The 24,098-nt window shown below is 40.4% G+C and overlaps 1 protein-coding gene across 7 annotated transcripts in view; it reads left to right on the plus strand.

Moving 5' to 3' along the window:
* The window catches only part of LOC128243279 (MORN repeat-containing protein 1-like), a 105,265-nt gene that overhangs the window by 76,377 nt on the left and 4,790 nt on the right, over positions 1-24,098 (plus strand). Inside the window, exon 15 of one of the 7 annotated variants that reach the window (XM_052960939.1) lies at positions 11,460-11,494. The exons of the other annotated variants lie outside the window; for them this stretch is intronic. Coding sequence (XP_052816899.1) covers positions 11,460-11,478 — 19 coding nt within the window. The 3' untranslated portion in view covers positions 11,479-11,494. The remainder of the gene's footprint in view (positions 1-11,459; positions 11,495-24,098) is intronic. 7 annotated transcript variants of the gene reach the window in all.

Consider the following 24,098-nt stretch of genomic DNA (forward strand, 5'->3'; position numbering starts at 1 on the left):
TCTTCAGAAACCATTGGTCCAATTTCAAAATATTTCACAGAAATGTTCCTTATGTCACACTTTTATCAATTTATTAAAAAAATAATATTTTTTTCTTCTTTTTTTATTTTTATTTATTTTATTTTTATCATAGTTTTATTGTTTTACAATCGTTGAATATATCAACTTCAAACTTCATGCACTTCTTCTTAATATCAATATACTTTTTTGGCGCGCGGCATCCAGCATGCTATCCAATCAATAACTTTAGAACCCTTTGTCAAAATCAGATGAGCGATATAGGGCCATCTTGGCATCGACATATAGCATTTTAAATGGTCTGTGAAATTTTGGTGAAATAACGTTTACAAACAAAAGAGTTTTAACAACTTTTAACTCAACTTTCTCAAAACACTAACAATTGCTGTTAGAACAGTTTGGAACTCAAGCGAAGAATAGTGTACATGTAGGTGTACATTCAATTAGTGAATTTTTAAGATTGAGTAATTAAAAGGTGAAACTCATAAACAAAGTGTTACTATAATAAATTGTTTGTTACCAATGAATTAAGTTGCAAACTGTCATTGCAGTTTCATTATAAATAAAAAAATGTAAATGTCCTATCAGATGAAAATGCCCTATTAGAGGCAAAGAGGGTCTTTTCATTGGTGCCATAACATTAATAGAGCACCTGATCAGGCATCTGACTTCATGCATAACATACTCTATTTTATTATTAAGGTTGCATACATTCTACATAGATGATAGAGCTTTTCACTCATTCATCATTCTTGCTGAAAATGGTGAATTAATATATGGCAGGCTTTTGACTCTGCCCACTGTCTAGGTAATGGGTGATGGGGACAAGGGTGGTCACTCTGCCCACTGTCTAGGTTATCGGTGATGGGGACAAGGTGGTTACTGCGCCCACTGTCTAGGTTATGGGTGATGGGGACAAGCGTAGTCACTATGCCCACTGTCTAGTTTATGGGTGATGGGGACAAGCGTAGTCACTATGCCCACTGTCTAGGTTATGGGTGATTGTGACAAGCTTAGTCACTATGCCCACTGTCTAGGTTATGGGTGATGGTGACAAGCGTAGTCACTATGCCCATTGTCTAGGTAATGGGTGATGGGGACAAGCATAGTCACTCTGCCCACTGTCTAGGTTATGAGTGAAGGGGACAAGCATAGTCATTCTGCCCACTGTCTAGGTTATGGGTGATGATGACAAGGGTAGTCACTCTGCCAACTGTCTAGGTTATGGGTGATGGTGACAAGCGTAGTCACTCTGCCCACTGTTTAGGTTATGGGTGATTGTGACAAGCGTAGTCACTATGCCCACTGTCTAGGTTGTGGGTGATGGGGACAAGCGTAGTCACTATGTCCACTGTCTAGGTTATGGGTGATGGTGACGAGCGTAGTTACTTCGCCGACTGTCTAGGTTATGGGTGATTGTGACAAGCGTAGTCACTCTTCCCACTGTCTAGGTTATGGGTGATTGTGACAAGCGTAGTCACTATGCCCACTGTCTAGGTTGTGGGTGATGGTGACAAGCGTAGTCACTATGCCCACTGTCTAGGTAATGGGTGATGGGGACAAGCGTAGTCACTCTGCCCACTGTCTAGGTTATGGATGATAGGGACAAGTGTAGTCACTAATCCCACTGTCTAGGTTATGGGTGAAGGGGACAAGCTTAGTCACTCTGCCCACTGTCTAGGTTATGGGTGATGGGGACAAGCGTAGTCATTCTGCCCACTGTATAGGTTATGGGTGATGATGACAAGGGTAGTCACTCTGCCCACTGTCTAGGTTATGGGTGATGGTGACAAGCGTAGTCACTCTGCCCACTGTCTAGGTTATGGGTGATTGTGACAAGCGTAGTCACTCTGTCCACTGTCTAGGTTATGGGTGATTGTGGCAAGCGAAGTCACTATGCCCACTGTCTAGGTTATGGGTCGTGTTGACAAGCGTAGTCACTCTGCCCACTGTCTAGGTTATGGGTGATGGTGACAAGCGTAGTCACTCTGCCCACTGTCTAGGTTATGGGTGATGGTGACACGCGTAGTCACTCTGCCCACTGTCTAGGTTATGGGTGATGGGGACAAGCGTAGTCGCTCTGCCCACTGTCTAGGTTATGGGTGATGGTGACAAGCGTAGTCACTCTGCCCACTGTCTAGGTAATGGGTGATGGGGACAAGCGTAGTCACTCTGCCCACTGTCTAGGTTATGGGTGATCGGGACAAGCTTAGTCACTCTGCCCACTGTCTAGGTTATGGGTGATGGGGACAAGCGTAGTCACTCTGCCCACTGTCTAGGTTATGGGTGATGGTGACAAGCATAGTCACTCTGCCCACTGTCTAGGTTATGGGTGATTGTGACAAGCGTAGTCACTCTGCCCACTGTCTAGGTTATGGGAGATTGTGACAAGCGTAGTCACTCTGCCCACTGTCTAGGTTATGGGTGATTGTGACAAGCGTAGTCACCCTGCCCACTGTCTAGGTTATGGTTGATGGGGACAAGCGTAGTCACTCTGCCCACTGTCTAGGTTATGGGTGATGGTGACAAGCGTAGTCACTATGCCCACTGTCTAGGTTATGGGTGATGGTGACAAGCGTAGTCACCCTGCCCACTGTCTAGGTTATGGGTGATGGTGACAAGCTTAGTCTCCCTGCCCACTGTCTAGGTTATGGGTGATGGTGACAAGCGTAGTCACCCTGCCCACTGTCTAGGTTATGGGTGATGGTGACTAGTGTAGTCACTATGCCCACTGTCTAGGTTATGGGTGATGGTGACAAGCGTAGTCACTCTGCCCACTGTCTAGGTTATGGGTGATGGTGACAAGCGTAGTCACTCTGCCCACTGTCTAGGTTATGGGTGATGGTGACAAGCATAGTCACTCTGCCAACTGTCTACGTTATGGGTGATTGTGACAAGCGTAGTCACTATGCCCACTGTCTAGGTTATGGGTGATGGTGACAAGCGTAGTCACTATGCCTACTGTCTAGGTTATGGGTGATGGTGACAAGCGTAGTCACCCTGCCCACTGTCTAGGTTATGGGTGATGGTGACTTGTGTAGTCACTATGCCCACTGTCTAGGTTATGGGTGATGGTGACAAGCGTAGTCACTCAGCCCATTGTCTAGGTTATGGGTGATGGTGACAAGCGTAGTCACTATGCTCACTGTCTAGGTTATGGGTGATTGTGACAAGCGTAGTCACTCTGCCCACTGTCTAGGTTATTGGTGATGGTGACAAGCCTAGTCACTCTAACCATTGTCTAGGTTATGGTGGGGGTGTCAAGCGTAATCACTCTGCCCACTGTGTAGGTTATGGGTGATTGTGACAGGCGTAATCACTCTGCCTACTGTCTAGGTTATGGGTGATTGTGACAAGCGTAGTCACTCTGCACACTGTCTAGGTTATGGGTGATTGTGACAAGCGTAGTCACTATGCCCACTGTCTAGGTTATGGGTGATGGTGACAAGCGTAGTTACTAGGGATGCAAACGAATGGCAAAATTGATATTCGAATATTCGGTAATTCTTTCGATCGAATATTCGAATATTCGAATACCAAAATGATCCTTTAAGAATGGTAGAAAACTAGTATTCAATAACGTAATAGCTAGGGCCCTGTTACCCTTCTTTGTCGTATTCGGTACATGCGACGGACACTTATTGTTCCACAAATTAGCCTCTGAATTTCCCCATTTTCAGATTATATCCCAAGAAAAAGCCATAATTATATTTTAAACAAAAAAATAAACTATATCAATTCCTCTGCGTTCACTTTTGTAAACAATGCAAAATAAGATTGGGAATTGCGTTTTTCCCGGTTAAATGACGATATGCGCCAACGTGGTACTTGCAGCCTCGTTCTGGGATTGATGTTTACAAAATATTTTTATAGAAAACGACACCAAACATGGCCGCACGTTGATTTTGACTGATGTATTTTACAACGTTAAACCATACAACTACTTTTCAACGCAAGAGCGTTGTAACGAAACATGGAAAACAGTTTAAAGCAAATAACTATCACATGTCCTTCGAATCATCAAGGCGATTTGCGCATATCGCCAAGCTTGATTCGCAGGGAAAGACAACACATTGGTATAAAGGCCGATCTTAAATGTTCCCAAAATAATTGGAATGTGTTTGATGTCACTTGTCTAACAGCCAGTAAATGCAAAAAATCCGATTTGGCGCGTGTATAGTGTCATATGTTTAGACCTCTGGCATTACGGGTCCATCGTTGTAAAAACAAGACAGACGAAGATGACAGTTGTAGGCAAAAAGTTTATTAATTTATAATTTCAACAAAAACATCGAATATTCGAATACTGATTTTGACATTCGAATACCAAACGTTCGATCGAATATTCGAATATTCGAATATTCGTTTGCATCCCTAGTAGTTACTCTGCCCACTGTCTGGGTTATGGGTGAAGGTGACAAGTATAGTCACTCTGCCCACTGTCTAGGTTATGGGTGATGGTGACAAGTGTAGTCACTCTGCCCACTGTCTAGGTTATGGGTGAAGGGGACAAGTATAGTCACTCTGCCCACTGTCTAGGTTATGGGTGATTGTGACAAGCGTAGTCACTATGCTCACTGTCTAGGTTATGGGTGATTGTGACAAGCGTAGTCACTCTGCCCACTGTCTAGGTTATGGGTGATTGTGACAAGCGTAGTCACTCTGCCCACTGTCTAGGTTATGGGTGAAGGTGACAAGTATAGTCACTCTGCCCACTGTCTAGGTTATGGGTGATGGTGACAAGCGTAGTCACTCTGCCCACTGTCTAGGTTATGGGTAAAGGGGACAAGTATAGTCACTCTGCCCACTGTCTAGGTTATGGGTGAAGGTGACAAGTATAGTCACTCTGCCCACTGTCTAGGTTATGGGTGATGGTGACAAGCGTAGTCACTCTGCCCACTGTCTAGGTTATGGGTGAAGGTGACAAGTATAGTCACTCTGCCCACTGTCTAGGTTATGGGTGATGGTGACAAGGTAGTCACTCTGCCCACTGTCTAGGTTATGGGTGATTGTGGCAAGCGTAGTCACTCTGCCCACTGTCTAGGTTATGGGTGATGGTGACTAGTGTAGTCACTATGCCCACTGTCTAGGTTATGGGTGATTGTGACAAGCTTAGTCACTCTGCCCACTGTCTAGGTTATGGGTGATGGTGACAAGCGTAGTCACTCTGCCCACTGTCTAGGTTATGGATGATTGTGGCAAGCGTAGTCACTCAGCCCACTGTCTAGGTTATGGGTGAAGGGGACAAGTATAGTCACTCTGCCCACTGTCTAGGTTATGGGTGATGGTGACAAGCGTAGTCACTCTGCCCACTGTCTAGGTTATGGGTGATTGTGACAAGCGTAGTCACTATGCCCACTGTCTAGGTTATGGGTGATGGTGACAAGCGTAGTCACTCTGCCCACTGTCTAGGTTATGGATGATTGTGGCAAGCGTAGTCACTCTGCCCACTGTCTAGATTATGGGTGATTGTGACAAGCGTAGTCACTATGCCCACTGTCTAGGTTATGGATGATTGTGACAAGCGTAGTCACTATGCCCACTGTCCAGGTTATGGATGATTGTGACAAGCGTAGTCACTCTGCCCACTGTCTAGGTTATGGATGATTGTGACAAGCGTAGTCACTATGCCCACTGTCTAGGTTATGGGTGATGGTGACAAGCGTAGTCACTCTGCCCACTGTCTAGGTTATGGGTGATTGTGACAAGCGTAGTCACTATGCCCACTGTCTAGGTTATGGGTGATGGTGACAAGCGTAGTCACTCTGCCCACTGTCTAGGTTATGGATGATTGTGGCAAGCGTAGTCACTCAGCCCACTGTCTAGGTTATGGGTGAAGGGGACAAGTATAGTCACTCTGCCCACTGTCTAGGTTATGGGTGATGGTGACAAGCGTAGTCACTCTGCCCACTGTCTAGGTTATGGGTGATTGTGACAAGCGTAGTCACTATGCCCACTGTCTAGGTTATGGGTGATGGTGACAAGCGTAGTCACTCTGCCCACTGTCTAGGTTATGGGTGATGGTGACAAGCGTAGTCACTCTGCCCACTGTCTAGATTATGGGTGATTGTGACAAGCGTAGTCACTCTGCCCACTGTCTAGGTTATGGGTGATGGTGACAAGCGTAGTCACTCTGCCCACTGTCTAGGTTATGGGTGATTGTGACAAGCGTAGTCACTCAGCCCACTGTCTAGGTTATGGGTGAAGGGGACAAGTATAGTCACTCTGCCCACTGTCTAGGTTATGGGTGATGGTGACAAGCGTAGTCACTCTGCCCACTGTCTAGGTTATGGGTGATTGTGACAAGCGTAGTCACTATGCCCACTGTCTAGGTTATGGGTGATGGTGACAAGCGTAGTCACTATGCCCACTGTCTAGGTTATGGGTGATTGTGACAAGCGTAGTCACTCTGCCCACTGTCTAGGTTATGGGTGATGGGGACAAGCGTAGTCACTCAGCCCACTGTCTAGGTTATGGGTGAAGGGGACAAGCGTAGTCACTCAGCCCACTGTCTAGGTTATGGGTGATGGGGACAAGCGTAGTCACTCAGCCCACTGTCTAGGTTATGGGTGATGGGGACAAGCGTAGTCACTCAGCCCACTGTCTAGGTTATGGGTGATGGGGACAAGCGTAGTCACTCAGCCCACTGTCTAGGTTATGGGTGATGGGGACAAGCGTAGTCACTCTGCCCACTGTCTAGGTTATGGGTGAAGGGGACAAGCGTAGTCACTCAGCCCACTGTCTAGGTTATGGGTGATTGTGACAAGCGTAGTCACTCTGCCAACTGTTTAGGTTATGGGTGATTGTGACAAGCGTAGTCACTCTGCCCACTGTCTAGGTTATGGGTGATTGTGACAAGCGTAGTCACTATGCCCACTGTCTAGGTTATGGGTGATTGTGACAAGCGTAGTCACTATACCCACTGTCTAGGTTATGGGTGATTGTGACAAGCGTAGTCACTCTGCCAACTGTCTAGGTTATGGGTGATGGTGACAAGCGTAGTCACTATTCCTACTGTCTAGGGTATGGGTGATGGTGACAAGCATAGTCGCTATGCCCACTGTCTAGGTTATGGGTGATGGTGACAAGCGTAGTCACTATGCCCACTGTCTAGGTCATGGGTGATGGTGACAAGCGTAGTCACTATGCCCACTGTCTAGGTTATGGGTGATTGTGACAAGCGTAGTCACTCTGCCCACTGTCTAGGTTATGGGTGATTGTGACAAGCGTAGTCACTATGCCCACTGTCTAGGTTATGTGTGATTGTGATAAGCGTAGTTACTCTGCCCACTGTCTAGGTTATGGGTGAAGGTGACAAGTATAGTCACTCTGCCCGCTGTCTAGGTTATGGGTGATTGTGGCAAGCGTAGTCACTCTGCCCACTGTCTAGGTTATGGGTGAAGGGGACAAGTATAGTCACTCTGCCCACTGTCTAGGTTATGGGTGATTGTGACAAGCGTAGTCACTATGCTCACTGTCTAGGTTATGGGTGATTGTGACAAGCATAGTCACTCTGCCCACTGTCTTGGTTATGGGTGATTGTGACAAGCGTAGTCACTCTGCCCACTGTCTAGGTTATGGGTGAAGGTGACAAGTATAGTCACTCTGCCCACTGTCTAAGTTATGGGTGATGGTGAAAAGCGTAGTCACCCTGCCCACTGTCTAGGTTATGGGTGAAGGGGACAAGTATAGTCACTCTGCCCACTGTCTAGGTTATGGGTGAAGGTGACAAGTATAGTCACTCTGCCCACTGTCTAGGTTATGGGTGATGGTGACAAGCGTAGTCACTCTGCCCACTGTCTAGGTTATGGGTGAAGGTGACAAGTATAGTCACTCTGCCCACTGTCTAGGTTATGGGTGATGGTGACAAGCGTAGTCACTCTGCCCACTGTCTAGGTTATGGGTGATTGCGACAAGCGTAGTCACTCTGCCCACTGTCTAGGTTATGGGTGATGGTGACAAGCGTAGTCACTATGCCCACTGTCTAGGTTATGGGTGATTGTGACAAGCGTAGTCACTCTGCCCACTGTCTAGATTATGGGTGATGGTGACAAGCATAGTCACCCTGCCCACTGTCTAGGTTATGGGTGATGGTGACAAGCGTAGTCACCCTGCCCACTGTCTAGGTTATGGGAGAAGGTGACAAGTATAGTCACTCTGCCCACTGTCTAGGTTATGCGTGATGGTGACAAGCGTAGTCACTCTGCCCACTGTCTAGGTTATGGGTGATTGTGACAAGCGTAGTCACTATGCCCACTGTCTAGGTTATGGGTGAAGGGGACAAGTATAGTCACTCTGCCCACTGTCTAGGTTATGGGTGATGGTGACAAGCGTAGTCACCCTGCCCACTGTCTAGGTTATGGGTGATTGTGGCAAGCGTAGCCACTCTGCCCACTGTCTAGGTTATGGGTGATTGTGACAAGCGTAGTCACTCTGCCCACTGTCTAGGTCATGGGTGATGGTGACAAGCGTAGTCACTATGCCCACTGTCTAGGTTATGGGTGATGGTGACAAGCGTAGTCACCCTGCCCACTGTCTAGGTTATGGGTGATTGTGGCAAGCGTAGCCACTCTGCCCACTGTCTAGGTTATGGGTGATGGTGACAAGCGTAGTCACTCTGCCCACTGTCTAGGTTATGGGTGATGGTGACAAGCGTAGTCACTCTGCCCACTGTCTAGGTTATGGGTGATGGTGACTAGTGTAGTCACTATGCCCACTGTCTAGGTTATGGGTGATTGTGACAAGCGTAGTCACTCTGCCCACTGTCTAGGTTATGGGTGATGATGACAAGCGTAGTCACTCTGCCCTCTGTCTAGGTTATGGGTGATTGTGACAAGCGTAGTCACTATGCCCACTGTCTAGGTTATGGGTGATTGTGACAAGCATAGTCACTATGCCCACTGTCTAGGTAATGGGTGATTGTGACATGCGTAGTCACTATGCCCACTGTCTAGGTTATGGGTGATTGTGACAAGCGTAGTCATTATACCCACTGTCTAGGTTATTGGTGATTGTGACAAGCGTAGTCACTCTGCCCACTGTCTAGGTTATGGGTGATGGTGACAAGCGTAGTCACTATTCCTACTGTCTAGGGTATGGGTGATGGTGACAAGCATAGTCGCTATGCCCACTGTCTAGGTTATGGGTGATGGTGACAAGCGTAGTCACTATGCCCACTGTCTAGGTTATTGGTGATTGTGACAAGCGTAGTCACTCTGCCCACTGTCTAGGTTATGGGTGATGGTGACAAGCGTAGTCACTATTCCTACTGTCTAGGGTATGGGTGATGGTGACAAGCATAGTCGCTATGCCCACTGTCTAGGTTATGGGTGATGGTGACAAGCGTAGTCACTATGCCCACTGTCTAGGTTATGGGTGATGGTGACAAGCGTAGTCACTATGCCCACTGTCTAAGTTATGGGTGATGGCGACAAGCGTTGGCACTCTAACCACTGTCTTGGTTATTGGTGATTGTGACAAGCGTAGTCACTCTGCCCACTGTCTAGGTTATGGGTGATGGTGACAAGCGTAGTCACAATGCCCACTGTCTAGGTTATTGGTGATGGTGACAAGCGTAGTCACTATGCCCACTGTCTAGATTATGGGTGATGGTGACAAGCATAGTCACCCTGCCCACTGTCTAGGTTATGGGTGATTGTGACAAGCGTAGTCACCCTGCCCACTGTCTAGGTTATGCGTGATGGTGACAAGCGTAGTCACCCTGCCCACTGTCTAGGTTATGGGTGATTGTGACAAGCGTAGTCACCCTGCCCACTGTCTAGGTTATGGGTGATGGTGACAAGCGTAGTCACTTTGCCCACTGTCTGGGTTATGGGTGATGGTGACAAGCGTAGTCACCCTGCCCACTGTCTAGGTTATGGTGACAAGCGTAGTCACCCTGCCCACTGTCTAGGTAATGGGTGATAATGACAAGCGTTTTCACTCTGCCCACTGTCTAGGTTATGGGTGATGGTGACAAGTGTAGTCAATCTGCCCACTGTCTAGGTTATGGGTGATTGTGACAAGCGTAGTCACTATGCCCACTGTCTAGGTTATTGGTGATTGTGACAAGCGTAGTCACTATGCCCACTGTCTAGGTTATGGGTGATGGTGACAAGCGTAGTCACTATGCCCACTGTTTAGGTTATGGGTGATTGTGACAAGCGTAGTCACTCTGCCCACTGTCTAGGTTATGGGTGATGGGGACAAGTGTAGTCACTCTGCTCACTGTCTAGGTTATGGGTGATTGTGACAAGCGTAGTCACTATGCTCACTGTCTAGGTTATGGGTGATTGTGACAAGCGTAGTCACTCTGCCGACTGTCTAGGTTATGGGTGATTGTGACAAGCGTAGTCACTCTGCCCACTGTCTAGGTTATGGGTGATGGGGACAAGCGTAGTCACTATGCACTTTTATTGAATATGTTCTTTGGCACACTTTGTCTATAAATGTGTCAATTTAAGTTGAGATTGATGCATTTTGGCACAACTATCTCCTAATTTATGCAAATCTCTGAACAAAAAAGATATTACAGATAAGTTAATCAGTGAAAAAAACTTTCTTTCAAATTAAGTTGATACTTCAATCAATTATATAATAATGAGAGGTATTAAATATGAAAAAATACTCAAAATGCGCACTTTGTTGAACCAAATGTTTTCAATATTTTTTCAGTTTTCCGTCATCTCCTTCATAAAATTTATCCTTCATCAGGCCTTTTTCTTAGAAAACACCCACACTTTCAAGACATGCACTCATGACTTACTTCTGTAATGTAAACGCAATTGTAAGTGAGGTAAGAGCTGAATAATGATAGGTATGTATATCATGTTTCAGTTGAATAATACAAACTATAAGAATTTAAACAGCATGATATAGGTTTGACATATTTCAGGGAACAGGATCTACTCATTCATGAAATTCTTCGCGTCAAATTTCGACATAATTGCTCTGTTGCAAATATTTTCATGATCAAAATATGATAATCCATGGATTCCAGTTTCACACCCTTAAAAAACTGTATGTCTCACTATTTGAAAATAGCATCTGGTGCATGCTCAGCATGAAAGGTTTTAATAGATACAAATTGTTAAATAATTTCACAGTATTTGTATGAAGGCATTTAAAACTTTTTTGTTTTAACTGCCCAAATGAATATTTTGCTGGTATTCAAAATTGCCTTATTTTTGATAACCATGATTGTTATTTCAAATTATCATTTTCTTGCAAATAACAACATACATGGGAGGCCTGCTTTGCCTGATCACTTGTCAGAGATGGTCAAAGTATCCATTAATAATTACAACCATTTTCTAGTATTTAGTGATATAATAAAATCCTGATACTGGTCAATTTAATGGTGGAATAATGACAACCAGCATCATGTGAATTTCTATCTTTTTATTATATTATTATTTTTTTACGATTTTTCTCCATTGTAGTACGAAATCTCGACATTGATGTATTATTTACTAAGGTTTGTATAAATGAAAAGTAACATAAAGAAAATTCTACAGTGATGGAAAAAAACTTATAAAAAGAATGATTATAGTTTGGAATGTTTGTATTTCCATGAACTACGAATAAAATAGAATATATTGTCAAAAGTAATTCGAGTGAATTTTTATTTAATATTCCAGAGATAGTCATATTTTATAATAGGATTATCACTGTTCAATTACTTCATTGCAAATGGTAGCTATGTTATTTAAAGGTAAATGATTGGTTGCTGCTCGACATTATGCAAACTTTGGTAGATGCCCATAATTGCTGTACAATTTTCCTTATGATATCATACAGATTTAGCAGAAATTTAGGGAATTTATTCAGTAGCAAAGCTAGAATTTTTATTTCAGATATTTAGATGAATACAAGGCGTCTGACTCTTATTATTTGCATGTATATTAAATTGCTACCTAGTGATTAATACACTGAGAGACTTAAAAACTTAATATGTTTATACTTCTAAATTTATTTTAATTGAATGAAAAAATGTGACCATGAAACTGCAAGGAATTTACTTGGCTGGAATTGTTATCAGTTATCAAAACTAAAGTACATGCATTAAGGATGGTGGCAAATTTATTACTAAGGTAAAATAACTTGAAAACGTTCGCGAATTGTGTCTGTTAACCACTTAGTTTTCATGATAATAATCTAGCTATCTTGTCTATATTCGCAAAACTTTATAAATAGATTTATAAACTCAGGTTATCTACTTATGACTAAGTAAGTGGTAACACGAATCTTATCTAGTTAACCATTATCTGTTATTATATTACTTACAAAAGCCCATGTCACACCTAGCCGCGTTGCCACTGCGATTACACAGCGTTGTTAAATTTTCCAGAGTGCCGTGATATATTTTTCATGAAAACGGCAATGTTACAGCATTCTCACGGAGACCTTGGCGTTTCTACGGAAATCCATGGCGTTCCTACAGAGTTCCAGTTGGCAATTGTCGGCGCTCTCATGGCACTCTCTTGAAGATTCCACTGCATGCATCGAGTTGTCACGGTGCAAGCACTGCATGTACACTGTGCTTTCACGCCGCTCAAACTGCGCTGTCGGCATGTTATTTTGCACTGCCTGAAAAAATGATATCTCCATCTGTTCTCCATTCTTTCATTTGCTCTCGAACAATTTGTAGACCATGCTGCATTTTATGCCTTGGGGCCCTCCTCTGTCGCCTTTGAAAGAGATCCAAAGTGTCTGCATCATACTGGTTCTGCTGGATTGGGAGCGCAATGATCACCGTAGTAGCTCCGTAAAATCATAAAGAGTGCAGTTAGATATATAAAACACATTGTAAGCGCTGTAGATGCACCCTATAAGCGCGAACGGGACACAGTATCATCTCAGAGAATACTAAATTATCGTCAAGCAAGCGCCACTGATAACCATTGCACTCGCATTGCAACCTCTGTGCGCGTCCGAGACGCTCCTGTGGCGTTGTTGGAGACCAAACTGCGCTGCTATGGCAACCTCCCGGCGACCCCATTGCGCTCTAATCAGAACCCTGAGTGACAGCCTTTGTTTTGGGCATGCTCAAAGTGCGCGTCAACGCTCGGCATTCTATGCGAACCCACCTCATTCACTGGCATTGCCACTGTGTTGCCACGGCAATGCTTGCACGCAGATCGGCACTCTTGATTTTTATTGAACACCATGTGAACGCGGCCCTAGAGTGACATGGGTTTAAGTAGAATTCATAAACCATAACTAGATAACCTGTTAGTGCCTAAGTCTGGAATGCATTTATAGGTAACTGGTAACGCAAATCTAATGTAGTGAACCAGTTATTATGTTACTAAGAAGAATTCACAAATCATAACTAGATAACCAGTTACTGCTAGAAGCTAGAAATGCATTAATAGATACATTAAGTAGTAACACAAATCTAATCTAGTTAACGAGTTATTATGTTACTTATTACGTGGAATTCGCAAACCATAATTAGATAACCTGTTAGTGTTGTTAAGCATGAAAAAGCAACAGGTGGCAGTTCTGGGCACTTTCAAGCCTGTTTTTAGTCTTATGTTATTTATCTGATTGAAAAAAATTGCGAATATCAACTAGATAGTTATCACGAAAATTAAGTGGTTTCACACAAAACATTTAGCAACATTATTAGGTTATCTTATGGCAGTCATATGCCACCATAATCAAGCTTTTACAGTCTCTTAGTGTGTAGATGGTGTAAAGTAGTCGCATGGTTTGCTAGAGACATCATAGCAATTATAAAAGCCAGTCCAATGTCAGTTTTACAATCGATGATGTGATTTCATCAAAATATTATTTTTGATGAAAATGTTGGTAAAGTAAAAGATTATTCCAAATTCACTAAAGGTGTCAGTTTTTTACACACATATTCTAAGTTTCCATGATACAAACTTCAGACTGTAAAAAAGGTAGATATTCAAGACTAAATTTTAAGGTTATTTCTTAATTGTGCAATGTATAGTCACAAGGTTATACATGAACTCATCTACCTGGTTCACCTGCAGAAAATTATTTAAGCAGACTTTCAGTTGACATGTTTGAAAAAAAGAAATATTCACATTCACAAATTTGCTTCATAAACAAAGAAAATGTGTACATTGGTAACATGAGTAAGGACACAATAATAGTTGTCAACAAGTTCATATTTATAACTACATAAGGCCTTTTTTATTTGATTCTATGTTTTACGAACACTGCCGCTCAAAAAACTCATTTTTGAAATAAAAATAAAATTGTGATTTCGGTTTTTGTTTATTTCCGCCAATGAAACTTTATCGCGGCAAATCATTAAAAGCAGAGGACATCGCAATAGCTGTAAAAATATTGGTGTAAACATCTCTGAAAAAGTTTAAGCCAATGAAAAACATTCATCGGATTTGCAGGCTGGTGCTAAAAACCTGGGATCCGGTACCTGGTATCCCCCGGTATCCGGTATCACTTTCTGATACCGAATTATGTTGATACCAGGGTTAATATCAGATGATAAATCCAAGTATCCACCGTCCGTTATTAATTGCTTTTTGAAAACCAATGCATACTTTAAATAGTACATGGTATCAACATATTCCGGTATCATAAACTGTGATAACGGCTTTTCTCGATATCGATACCTGGTACCGGGTTTTAGCTCACCTGGATAATCCTTTGCGGCAGGCTGACTTCCGGTTTATTTCCGGGTTATAACGAAGTATAATAACAGCGATAAATATGGACTAATTATCGTTTCAGGTTTGTTATTATTTATTTATTTTTATTAGATTTGTCATTTAAATGAGTTTATATTACATTATTGTGATATAATTTGAATGTCATGAGCTATAATTCGCTTGACTGTTTACCTGGATAGTTTAGTTCTGGTGGGTGGGGCACAGGGGCAGAATGATTTGTTACTAGTAAGTTATGTTTAAACATTATGATGGCCACCGGACTAGTCACATACACCCAGGCCTGGAATTAAATCGGGGTCCAGTTTGTCTTAAAACCCATCCATAAATAAGTCGGAGAGTAACTTATTTTTTTTATATATTCCTTTCTTTACAGATATGATTCAAATATGCTGATGTTATCTACTGAGACCATCACTTTCAATGAAGAATATCACTACAATCGGTTGGGCTGCTAGATTGGTAGCAACATGATGTAAGCTAGTGCCTGTTGAAACTCTTATTGTTGGTTGGGCATCTATTGCTTACTGGATCGCTACATTGGATGGACCATATGTGTTGGTTGAACAACAGTTACTATAAATGGTTTGACCAGAAGTATTGGTTGGACCACCAGTGTTGTTTGGACTGCTTGTTGGACAGAATGTGTGATGGATGGACAATTAGTATTATTTGAATCACTGTTCGATAGACAGCTTTTGTTTTATCAGACAGCTATAATCAGTTGATTTACAAGTTCCTGGATCGCTAGTTCCTGGCGGATAAATATTCCCTGTATAGAAGGAAACAAAAAAGCTCTTTTGCTAACTGTTACAATGACATGGTTGGTGAATTGGTATCAGACAATTTGCAGCCAAGACAACACAGTGAAGTGATAGCCGATTCCTTAAACTCTAAATGGCAAATAAATTTACCGAAAATAGTTGATTTTTTTATATCACTTGTCTATTATAACATGCATTTACAAAGTATAAAGAGTGATTAATGAAAATATGAAGTGAACTTGTCAGATAAAGCAAAAACAAATGTGCACACACTAACATATTGACTTGACATTAAAATAGAAAATCATAGAGAATACATCATAGCTTTTGCTTTTCTGTGTTTTTTTTCCCCGACCAAAAAATAAAATTCCAGAAATGTAATTTTATTTTTATTTTTATTTTCTCCTCCTCTGACACTTCACAACTCTGGCCGTTCGTAAAACATATAATTAAAAAAAAAGGCCTAATGGTTTGATGTTATCAGACTGGTATTGTCAACTACAGTCAAATCTGGTTGAACGGTCACCTGCTTTAAAGGGTCACCTGCCTCATCGGGCCACTCCAAATTCCCCCCATAAGTTTTTACTATATAAAGTGAGTACATTAAGCGGCCAACTGTCTTACACGGCCGCAGCCACTAATATTTGTCCCAGTGAAGCCATAAAAACCCTAATTAGCGGCCACTAATCCCTTGTCACTGACACTTCCGCAAGTAATGTTTGCCAAAGCAAAGCTTTAATTAATACTGAAGTTGACGGAAAAGAACGACAGCCTCGGATATTTCCGTCGTCCAATGAAAATGCCTATAGCATCACACGATTACCATGCGTGTTTACTTATCGAGATATCATGTTTATAACACTTCGGCAAATGTTTCGATCAGAATCGACACACTTAATGAAGATATTTTAATAATTACGAAGATAATTGTCAAATACCCACAAAGAACGCGGGATATGATAGTTATGAATTTACAGTTTGCACTGTCACTTGGTGGTGTGAAACGAGTTACTATGTGTATTCATTTCCGTATTAATTTTCAAAGTCCTAGGCTTTATACTTCTGCAAATGGATACATACATTGCATTGTTCGTGATATTCTTTTTAATTTTGGTTATGGCTGACAATAAAATAAATCAGAAGTGTTTGACTCTAAAAGAAAGTGTCAAGTGTATTAAATTATTAGAAAACGGCGGTAGTGCAAGAAGAACTGTGGACGGACTCAAATCAGTTTCTTGCTTATGCTAACACTTGAAATCCAATCACTAAAAGACAGAGGAAAATTACAGGAAACGAGGACTTTATGAACTTGTGTATTCATGGTTTTTGACTCACAGGGGGACATGCTTGACAGAAGTTAAGCAAATGAAAATGAACGATTACATTAAAAATTGAATTAAAAATGTACATGTAGTTGTGTGGAATAATTTTTGGTGTTTTTTGTTTATGCTATGTATTAGCTTTTATTCATTGCACTATATTTGTAATTTTGCAATAAAGTTGTCTTTTCTACATTATTCAACCTTCTTTAATGGTACTGATGATACTGATTGTGGGGTGAGGTGGTGGTTAAGATACATAATCGACCTCTGTTTAAACAAAGCCAAAGTGTCAGAAAAGTCCAACCTGGACTAAGTACTTAGGCCACCTGTAGCAAGCAGCCACTTACATTTTCCCAAATGTGGCCACTTAATACAGGTTTGACTGTATTATGTCTCCCCCATTTATGTGGAGATAATTATATTGTTTTTGCCCTGTCCATCTGTCATGCTTGGTTTCCCCTCATTTACTATGGAATGCATAAACCCAGGAACTTAACACTTGGCATGCAGGTTGGTCATGACCAGTAGGTGACCACTATTGATTTTAAGATCAGTAGGTCAATGGTCATGCTCCCTGTAACCTTGAGGTGAAAAAAGGGTTGCACTCAATAACTAAAGGATGCTTGGGCCCAGGAACGTCGTACTCGTTATGCAAGTTGGTCAGAATTATTAGATGACCAAATATATTGATTTTGAGATCACTGACCTTATGCAGTAGATGTTCAATATTGAATAGGGGTGAATAGGCAAAACTTCAAGGTCACTGTTTGTTCATCTCCAGTCAAAAAGTTCAAATTTCAAGTCCATCATTGATTATTTCTCAGCTACTACAGGTGAGGCAGGTGCTTTTTAAAAAGATTCTAATTTGAATTAAAGCTGGATCTTGGACAATTGGAAACATGTTCAGCTGTGAATTTAGTTTAAATAGTAATTTGTGAAAAGTTAAAAAAAATGAGTTTACTGTCCTGGTAGTGATTAATAATTCCTTTTTTGGTGATTTGTGTTTTATCTTCACCACGGCCTCTAAACGCCAGCTCCACCACTTTACGGTGCTGCAAAGAAAAAGAGCTGTCGACACTTCCGCAAATAGTTTTCAGTAAGGTAAAGGTAGTTCGCGAAGATTTTTGTTTCCACAAGAAGTATGCACAACCAGCATAATGTTCAGTGAATGAAAAACATAGCAACCAATTAACTTTTGTATTCATCCCAAAAGCGTTAACTTTTTATATTTCTTCAAGCGCAAAACATACTCGATAGCGCCACCACTACTCGACAGCGCCACCACTAGGGCAACAGCGCCATCACTTTTATAAATATGTGCATTTTTCCTTTTTAAGAAGTGCTTATCAGTTTTGTTGTGTTCCGGTATAGGTACTATACATAACAGTTATGTTTGCATGCGTGAGAATGTTCTTACGTGGTGTGTAAGCACCGAACTGTACTTGCAATGCAATCAGATCTCAAAATATGCACAAGTCTGATACGGGAAAAAAGCTCCTGGCACCACAGTTTGCACAATATTGAAACGAAATAGTAACCAGCCTATAGTAGAAGTGTTCTTACACAGTACCACATTCTCCGATTTTCGAAATATGTCCGTTAAATGAAATTATCAAATAAAATATAAATCATACTCACGTTTGTTCATGTGAACATAGGGCACAGCTCCACCACGGAAGTGTCGACAGCTCTTTTTCTTTGCACCACCGTAAAGTGGTGGAGCTGGCGTTTAGAGGCCGTGTTCACTATTCAAAGAATAGAGAGGCTTTACTATTTGCCCCGGCATTTGCGTCAGCGTCTGCATTGGCATCCGGTTTAAGTTTTAGGGCAAGTTGGCATTTTTACTAATAACTCCAATACCCTTCATTCAATTCACTGACCATCACACAATGAGGTTACATAACTCTTTATTATCCTAAAAAACAAATTATGGCCCCTGATTGACTTAGGAACTTATGGTAAAGTTTAAGGGCACATTGTAACAAGTTTTAGGGCAAGTTAGGATTTTTACTAGACTTTTATACCCTTCATTCAATTGACTTAATACTTTACACAATTATTGACAACTATCTTACAATAAGGTTACATAACACCATTTCATCCTAAAATAAATTATGACCCCTGACCGACTTAGGAACTTAAGGGGTTTTAGGGCAAGTTGGGATTTTCACGAATCACTTCTATACCCTTCATTCAATTGACTTAATACTTCAAACAGTTGTTAACAGCCATCACACAATTAGGTAACATAGCTCCATATTATCCTAAATACAAAATATGGCCCTTATTTACCTTAAAAAGTTAAGTTAAAGATTTTGGGCAACTTCAGGTTTTAACTCAGATCTCAAATACTGTTTATTCAATGGCCTTCATTCTTTACACAGTAGCCATCGCAAAATTTAGTACAGTGGAAACTCGTTGTCTGGATATTCCATGGACCGGCCAAAATACTTCATGCCGATGGAATATCGAGACAAGTAGGATAGCTTACTGAATGTGTATTTTTCTTCGATTAGTTAAATACATCTAGTTGTTTACCTTGGTTATCTCTATGTTATCTCCGCCATCAAAGAGTATTTCATTGACATAGTACCCGTGCCTACATCGTAATGTTCGCAACATTACACATTCAATACTTTGACAATGCCATGTTTTTTCTGATTTATTTAGGCAATAGTAAAAAATATAGACACCACTGGCGAGGAATCTGGCTTTTCTTTGGTCCTTATTTTTTAACCAAGTTGCAAGCATATTCTGAGCAATGCCGAAGTCATCTGTTGTTTGCTTTTTAGATTTGTATCCATCCTCAAAACTATTATGGCCTCATACTTCTTGATGAAGCTTTTAACAGTAAACCTTCTCTTTGTCCCCTTAGTTCCTAAAGCAGAAATTCCTTTGGAGTTGCCAGTTGTATGTGATTAAAGCCTTCTCAAATGCATTAAGATTTATACTTGTAATAAAATAATTTTGACGTATTGTACTCCTGCCAATTAAAGATAAATAAAATGATGGCATGTTTGCTCAAACTGATATGCCAGTTTCATTTGATTATAATAATGATACCAATTAAGCAGATCTAATCGTTTTATGCCTTTTGTGAAATCGAGCCTGGCAAACAAATCAATGTCATTGATTTTGACTAAAGCACATTTTTATATTTTTAACCAGGTTTTTACAAAGTGAACCCATGGTGTCAAATAATTTTAGTAAGTTTTGACATATAGTGGCCAAACTTGGTATATAGGAAGATTTTATGGAGGACTTCTATAGGAATGCATTTGGAGCCCCTAGGGTCAAAGTCATGGTCACTGCTACTAAAATTAGAAATAAAACAGTTGAAACTGAATCTCTCAATGAAGGCTTAAGTTCATCGGTCAATCATTGTAAACCTGGTTCCGTCTCATTGCAACATTTCTTGTTTACTTTTTAATTTGACTTTTTTATTGCTTTTACAGGCACTTATTACATCATTAATTTATTCATTTTTATTGTGTCCTTGGACAGCTCATGAAAATGATTTACTCAGACAGTTCATAAGATGAAGAGGTAATCAGATTTTCCCAAATAGCCCTTGAACATGATAAGGTAATCTGTTTTGCCCAGACAGTTAATGATCATGTGAGGTACCATGTTCTGTTTTGCCCAGACAGTTAAACAACATGTGAGGTACGGTAATCTGTTTTGCCCAGACAGTTAATGAACATGTGAGGTACCGTAATCTGTTTTCCCCAGACAGTTAATGAACATGTGAGGTACCATAATCTGTTTTGCCCAGACAGTTAATGATCATGTGGTGTACCGTAATCAGTTTTGCCCATGCAGCTATTAAACATAATGAGGTAATTAGTTTTGTTTAGATAGCTCATGAACATGAGTAGGTGATCTGTTTTTTCCCAAACAGTTCATGGACATGACGAGGTATACATTTTGCCCATACCGCTCAAGAACATCTCGAGGTGATCTGTTTTACTCAGACTGCTCATGAACATGATGATGTATTCTGTTTTACCAAGGCAGTTCATTACATGATGAGGCTGTCTGTTTTACTCAGACAGCTCATGAACATGATGGGGGTTCTGTTTTACCAGTTAATGAACATGATAGGGGATTAATGTGATATGAATTTATTCTGCATTGCCCAAACAGCTCATGAATATGATGAGATAATCATTTTTCCCATACAAATCATGAACATGATGAGGTAATCAGTTTGCCCATACAGCTCATGAACATGATGAGGTAATGAGTTTGCCCATACAACTCATGAACATGATGAGGTAATCAGTTTGCCCATACAGATCATGAACATGATGAGGTAATCTGCTTTTACTTAGACAGCTCTTGAACATGATGAGTTGTTCTGTTTCACTCCTGCAGTTCATGGAAATGATGAGGTAATCTGTTTTACCCAGACAGTTAATTCACATGATGAGGTAATGAGGTAATACCTTTTAGCAAGACAGTTCATGAACATGATGGGGTAACTGTTTTACTATGACATATTTTTTTTTACCCAGACAGTCATTAATGTGATGAGGTAATCTGATTTATAAAGGCAGTTCATGAACAAGATGATATTAAATGTTTTATCTTGACATTTAATAAATATTATGGTGTTATATGTTTTCCTAGACTCATTTTTTCATTCTATGTGATTTATACTGAGTGCTCAAAGTGCTCAAGGTGAGCTATTGTGATCCGTCTATGTCCCGTGTCTGTCGTCCGGCGTTTGTTGTGCATCATGCGTTGTCCACCGGCAACAATTGCTTTGAACATCATCTTCTCCTAAACTGGTTGGACAATTTTAATGAAACTTTATAGGTTTGATCATTGGTGATCCCTGAGGTCAAAATTGGTCCCACCCCGTGGGTAACTAGTTCACTATAAATACATTTTGTTAAAATCTGATAGTTATGTAAAGTTTACTGTTGAAGCAAGGGCAGCCAGTCTTGCTATATCTTCTCCCTTTCTATTGGAGATGGCATGATTGGCATGATTGTCCATTTTTAGTAACAAGGGAATATATTCTAAATGTTATTAATTCTTCAAAATAGTCACTTCTAAGGTAATTATTGTTCTTTTTATAGATTATAGGTTAAAGTAATTATTACATCTCTTTACTTTTTAGAAGAATTTCATTTTTACTCAATGATGAATTTAATAATCAGACTTTTCCATTGAAAACATGTAGACCATTATGTAAGCTACAATCTTATCTTTTGCATGGATAGTGAATTGGAATAAACCTTATATGAACAAGAATTTACTTCTGTGTAGAAGGAAAGCTATGTTGTGTTAGATGAAAGAATAGACATTGTCATTTGAAGCTGAATAAATTGTAGTTATCAAATCCTCAGAGTGTAAGGTAGCTTTTTGATTTTATTGGATGTCGCACTGTCCCTTGTTCGTGTGTCTGTACTCAAAACAATTGCTTGTGAACATCAAATTATGACCCTGTGGTCAAAATTGGCCATGCCTTGAGGTTTGCTGTGGACTTTTATAGGGTATTCTTGAAAACCTTCATGTCTGAAACCGCTAGGTCCAGACCTTTAATAATTTGTTACAAGCATCATATAGTGGTCCTCTACCAAGATTGTGCAAATTATGCCACTTGGGTTGAAGCTGGACCCACCCTTTTTTACCTACTGTCTTATTTTTGAAGCTTCATCGAAGGAATTTGGACCATGTTCACAATTCTGTAAAGAAATAACTATGTTGTGCTTGGATTACCTTAACTGTGACCTGTTGACCTACTTCCTTATATTTGAAGCTACAGCAATGAAATTTGGACCATATCTAGAGTTTTGAAAACAAATATCAATGTTGTCCTCAGATTACCTGGACTGTGACCTTTTGACCTATTTTTCTTGTTTTTGAAGCTACAGTAATGAAATTTTTACCATTTTTACAGTTTTAAAAAAAAATATCAATGTTGTCCTTGGATGATCTTTTGACCTACTTTGTTATTTTTCAAGCTGCAGTAATAAAATTTAGACCATGTGTACAGTTTTGAAAACAAATATTTATGTTATCCTCGGATGACCTTGATTGTGACCTCTTTTTCCAACATTCTTATTTTTGAAGTCTCTGTTATGAAATTTCGAGCATGTGTAAAGTTTTGAAAACTATTATCAATATTGACATTGTCAGGTGACCTTTTGACCTACTTTCTTGTTTTTGAAGCTACAGTTTTGAAATTTGAACCATATGAACAGCTTTGAGAACAATTATCGAGCTATATTGATTACAAAGTTCAAACACTTTTACTGAGGAATTAAGGCCATCATGGCCCTCTTGTTTTACAAAACTTGTCTTTGTTGTTTAACTTGACCCTTTCACAAAACAGATTTAAGTGGTTTTTTTATAAATGTTAAATTATTATAGTGGTACCTATTGATGTGCTTTTTACCACTTGCACTATTGCTATTTAAACATATTTTATCAAATTTTGACGTAAAACTTATCATTAAGTCTTAAGTTTTCTTACTATATGACATTCTGAAGTTAAGCTTGCACTGTTTCTTTTTTTCTCTTAGTAAATTACCACATAAAGATGTATTTTTTCAATAATTCATTATTGATGTATTAAACAAGCATTCTAAAACACATCAATACGTCAGTTTTCGCAGTGATTGAAGGCAATTCATGAACATGATGATATAATTTGTTTACAACAGGAGTAAGGAGTTCATGAAGAAAACGATTGCTATTTGAAACGTGTTGTACCTAGGCCGATTATTAACATGATGATGTAAACTGTTGTACCTAGGCCGATTATAAACATGATGATGTAACCCATGATGCATTCTGTTTTTGTAAGGCTGTTCATGAACATTATGGTGTATTTTTTCACAAGGGAGCTAATGAATCTGATGAGGATATCTGTTTTTAGCTCGACTATTCGAAGAATAGGCGGGCTATACTACTCGCCCCAGCGTCGGCATCGGCGTCCGGTTAAAGTTTTAGGGCAAGTAGGGATTTTCACTTATAAGTCCAATACCCTACATTCAATGGACTCAATACTTCACACAGTTGTTCAGGGCCATCACATGATGAGGTTAGATAACTCCATATTATTCTTCACACAGATTATGGCCCCTGATTGACTATGAAACTTAGGTTAAAGTTTTAGGGCAAGTTGGAATATTTATTAATAACTTCTATATCCTTTGTTCAATTGACTTAATACTTCACACAGTTGTTCAGGACCATCACACAATGAGGTTACATAACTCCATATTATCCTTAATACAAGTTATGGCACCTGATTGACTTAGGTTAAAGTCTTAATGCAGGTTAAAGTTTTAGGGCAAGTTGGGATTTTCACT

This window comes from Mya arenaria, chromosome 8 (genome assembly GCF_026914265.1).
Source record: "Mya arenaria isolate MELC-2E11 chromosome 8, ASM2691426v1".
Classification (NCBI taxonomy): domain Eukaryota; kingdom Metazoa; phylum Mollusca; class Bivalvia; order Myida; family Myidae; genus Mya; species Mya arenaria.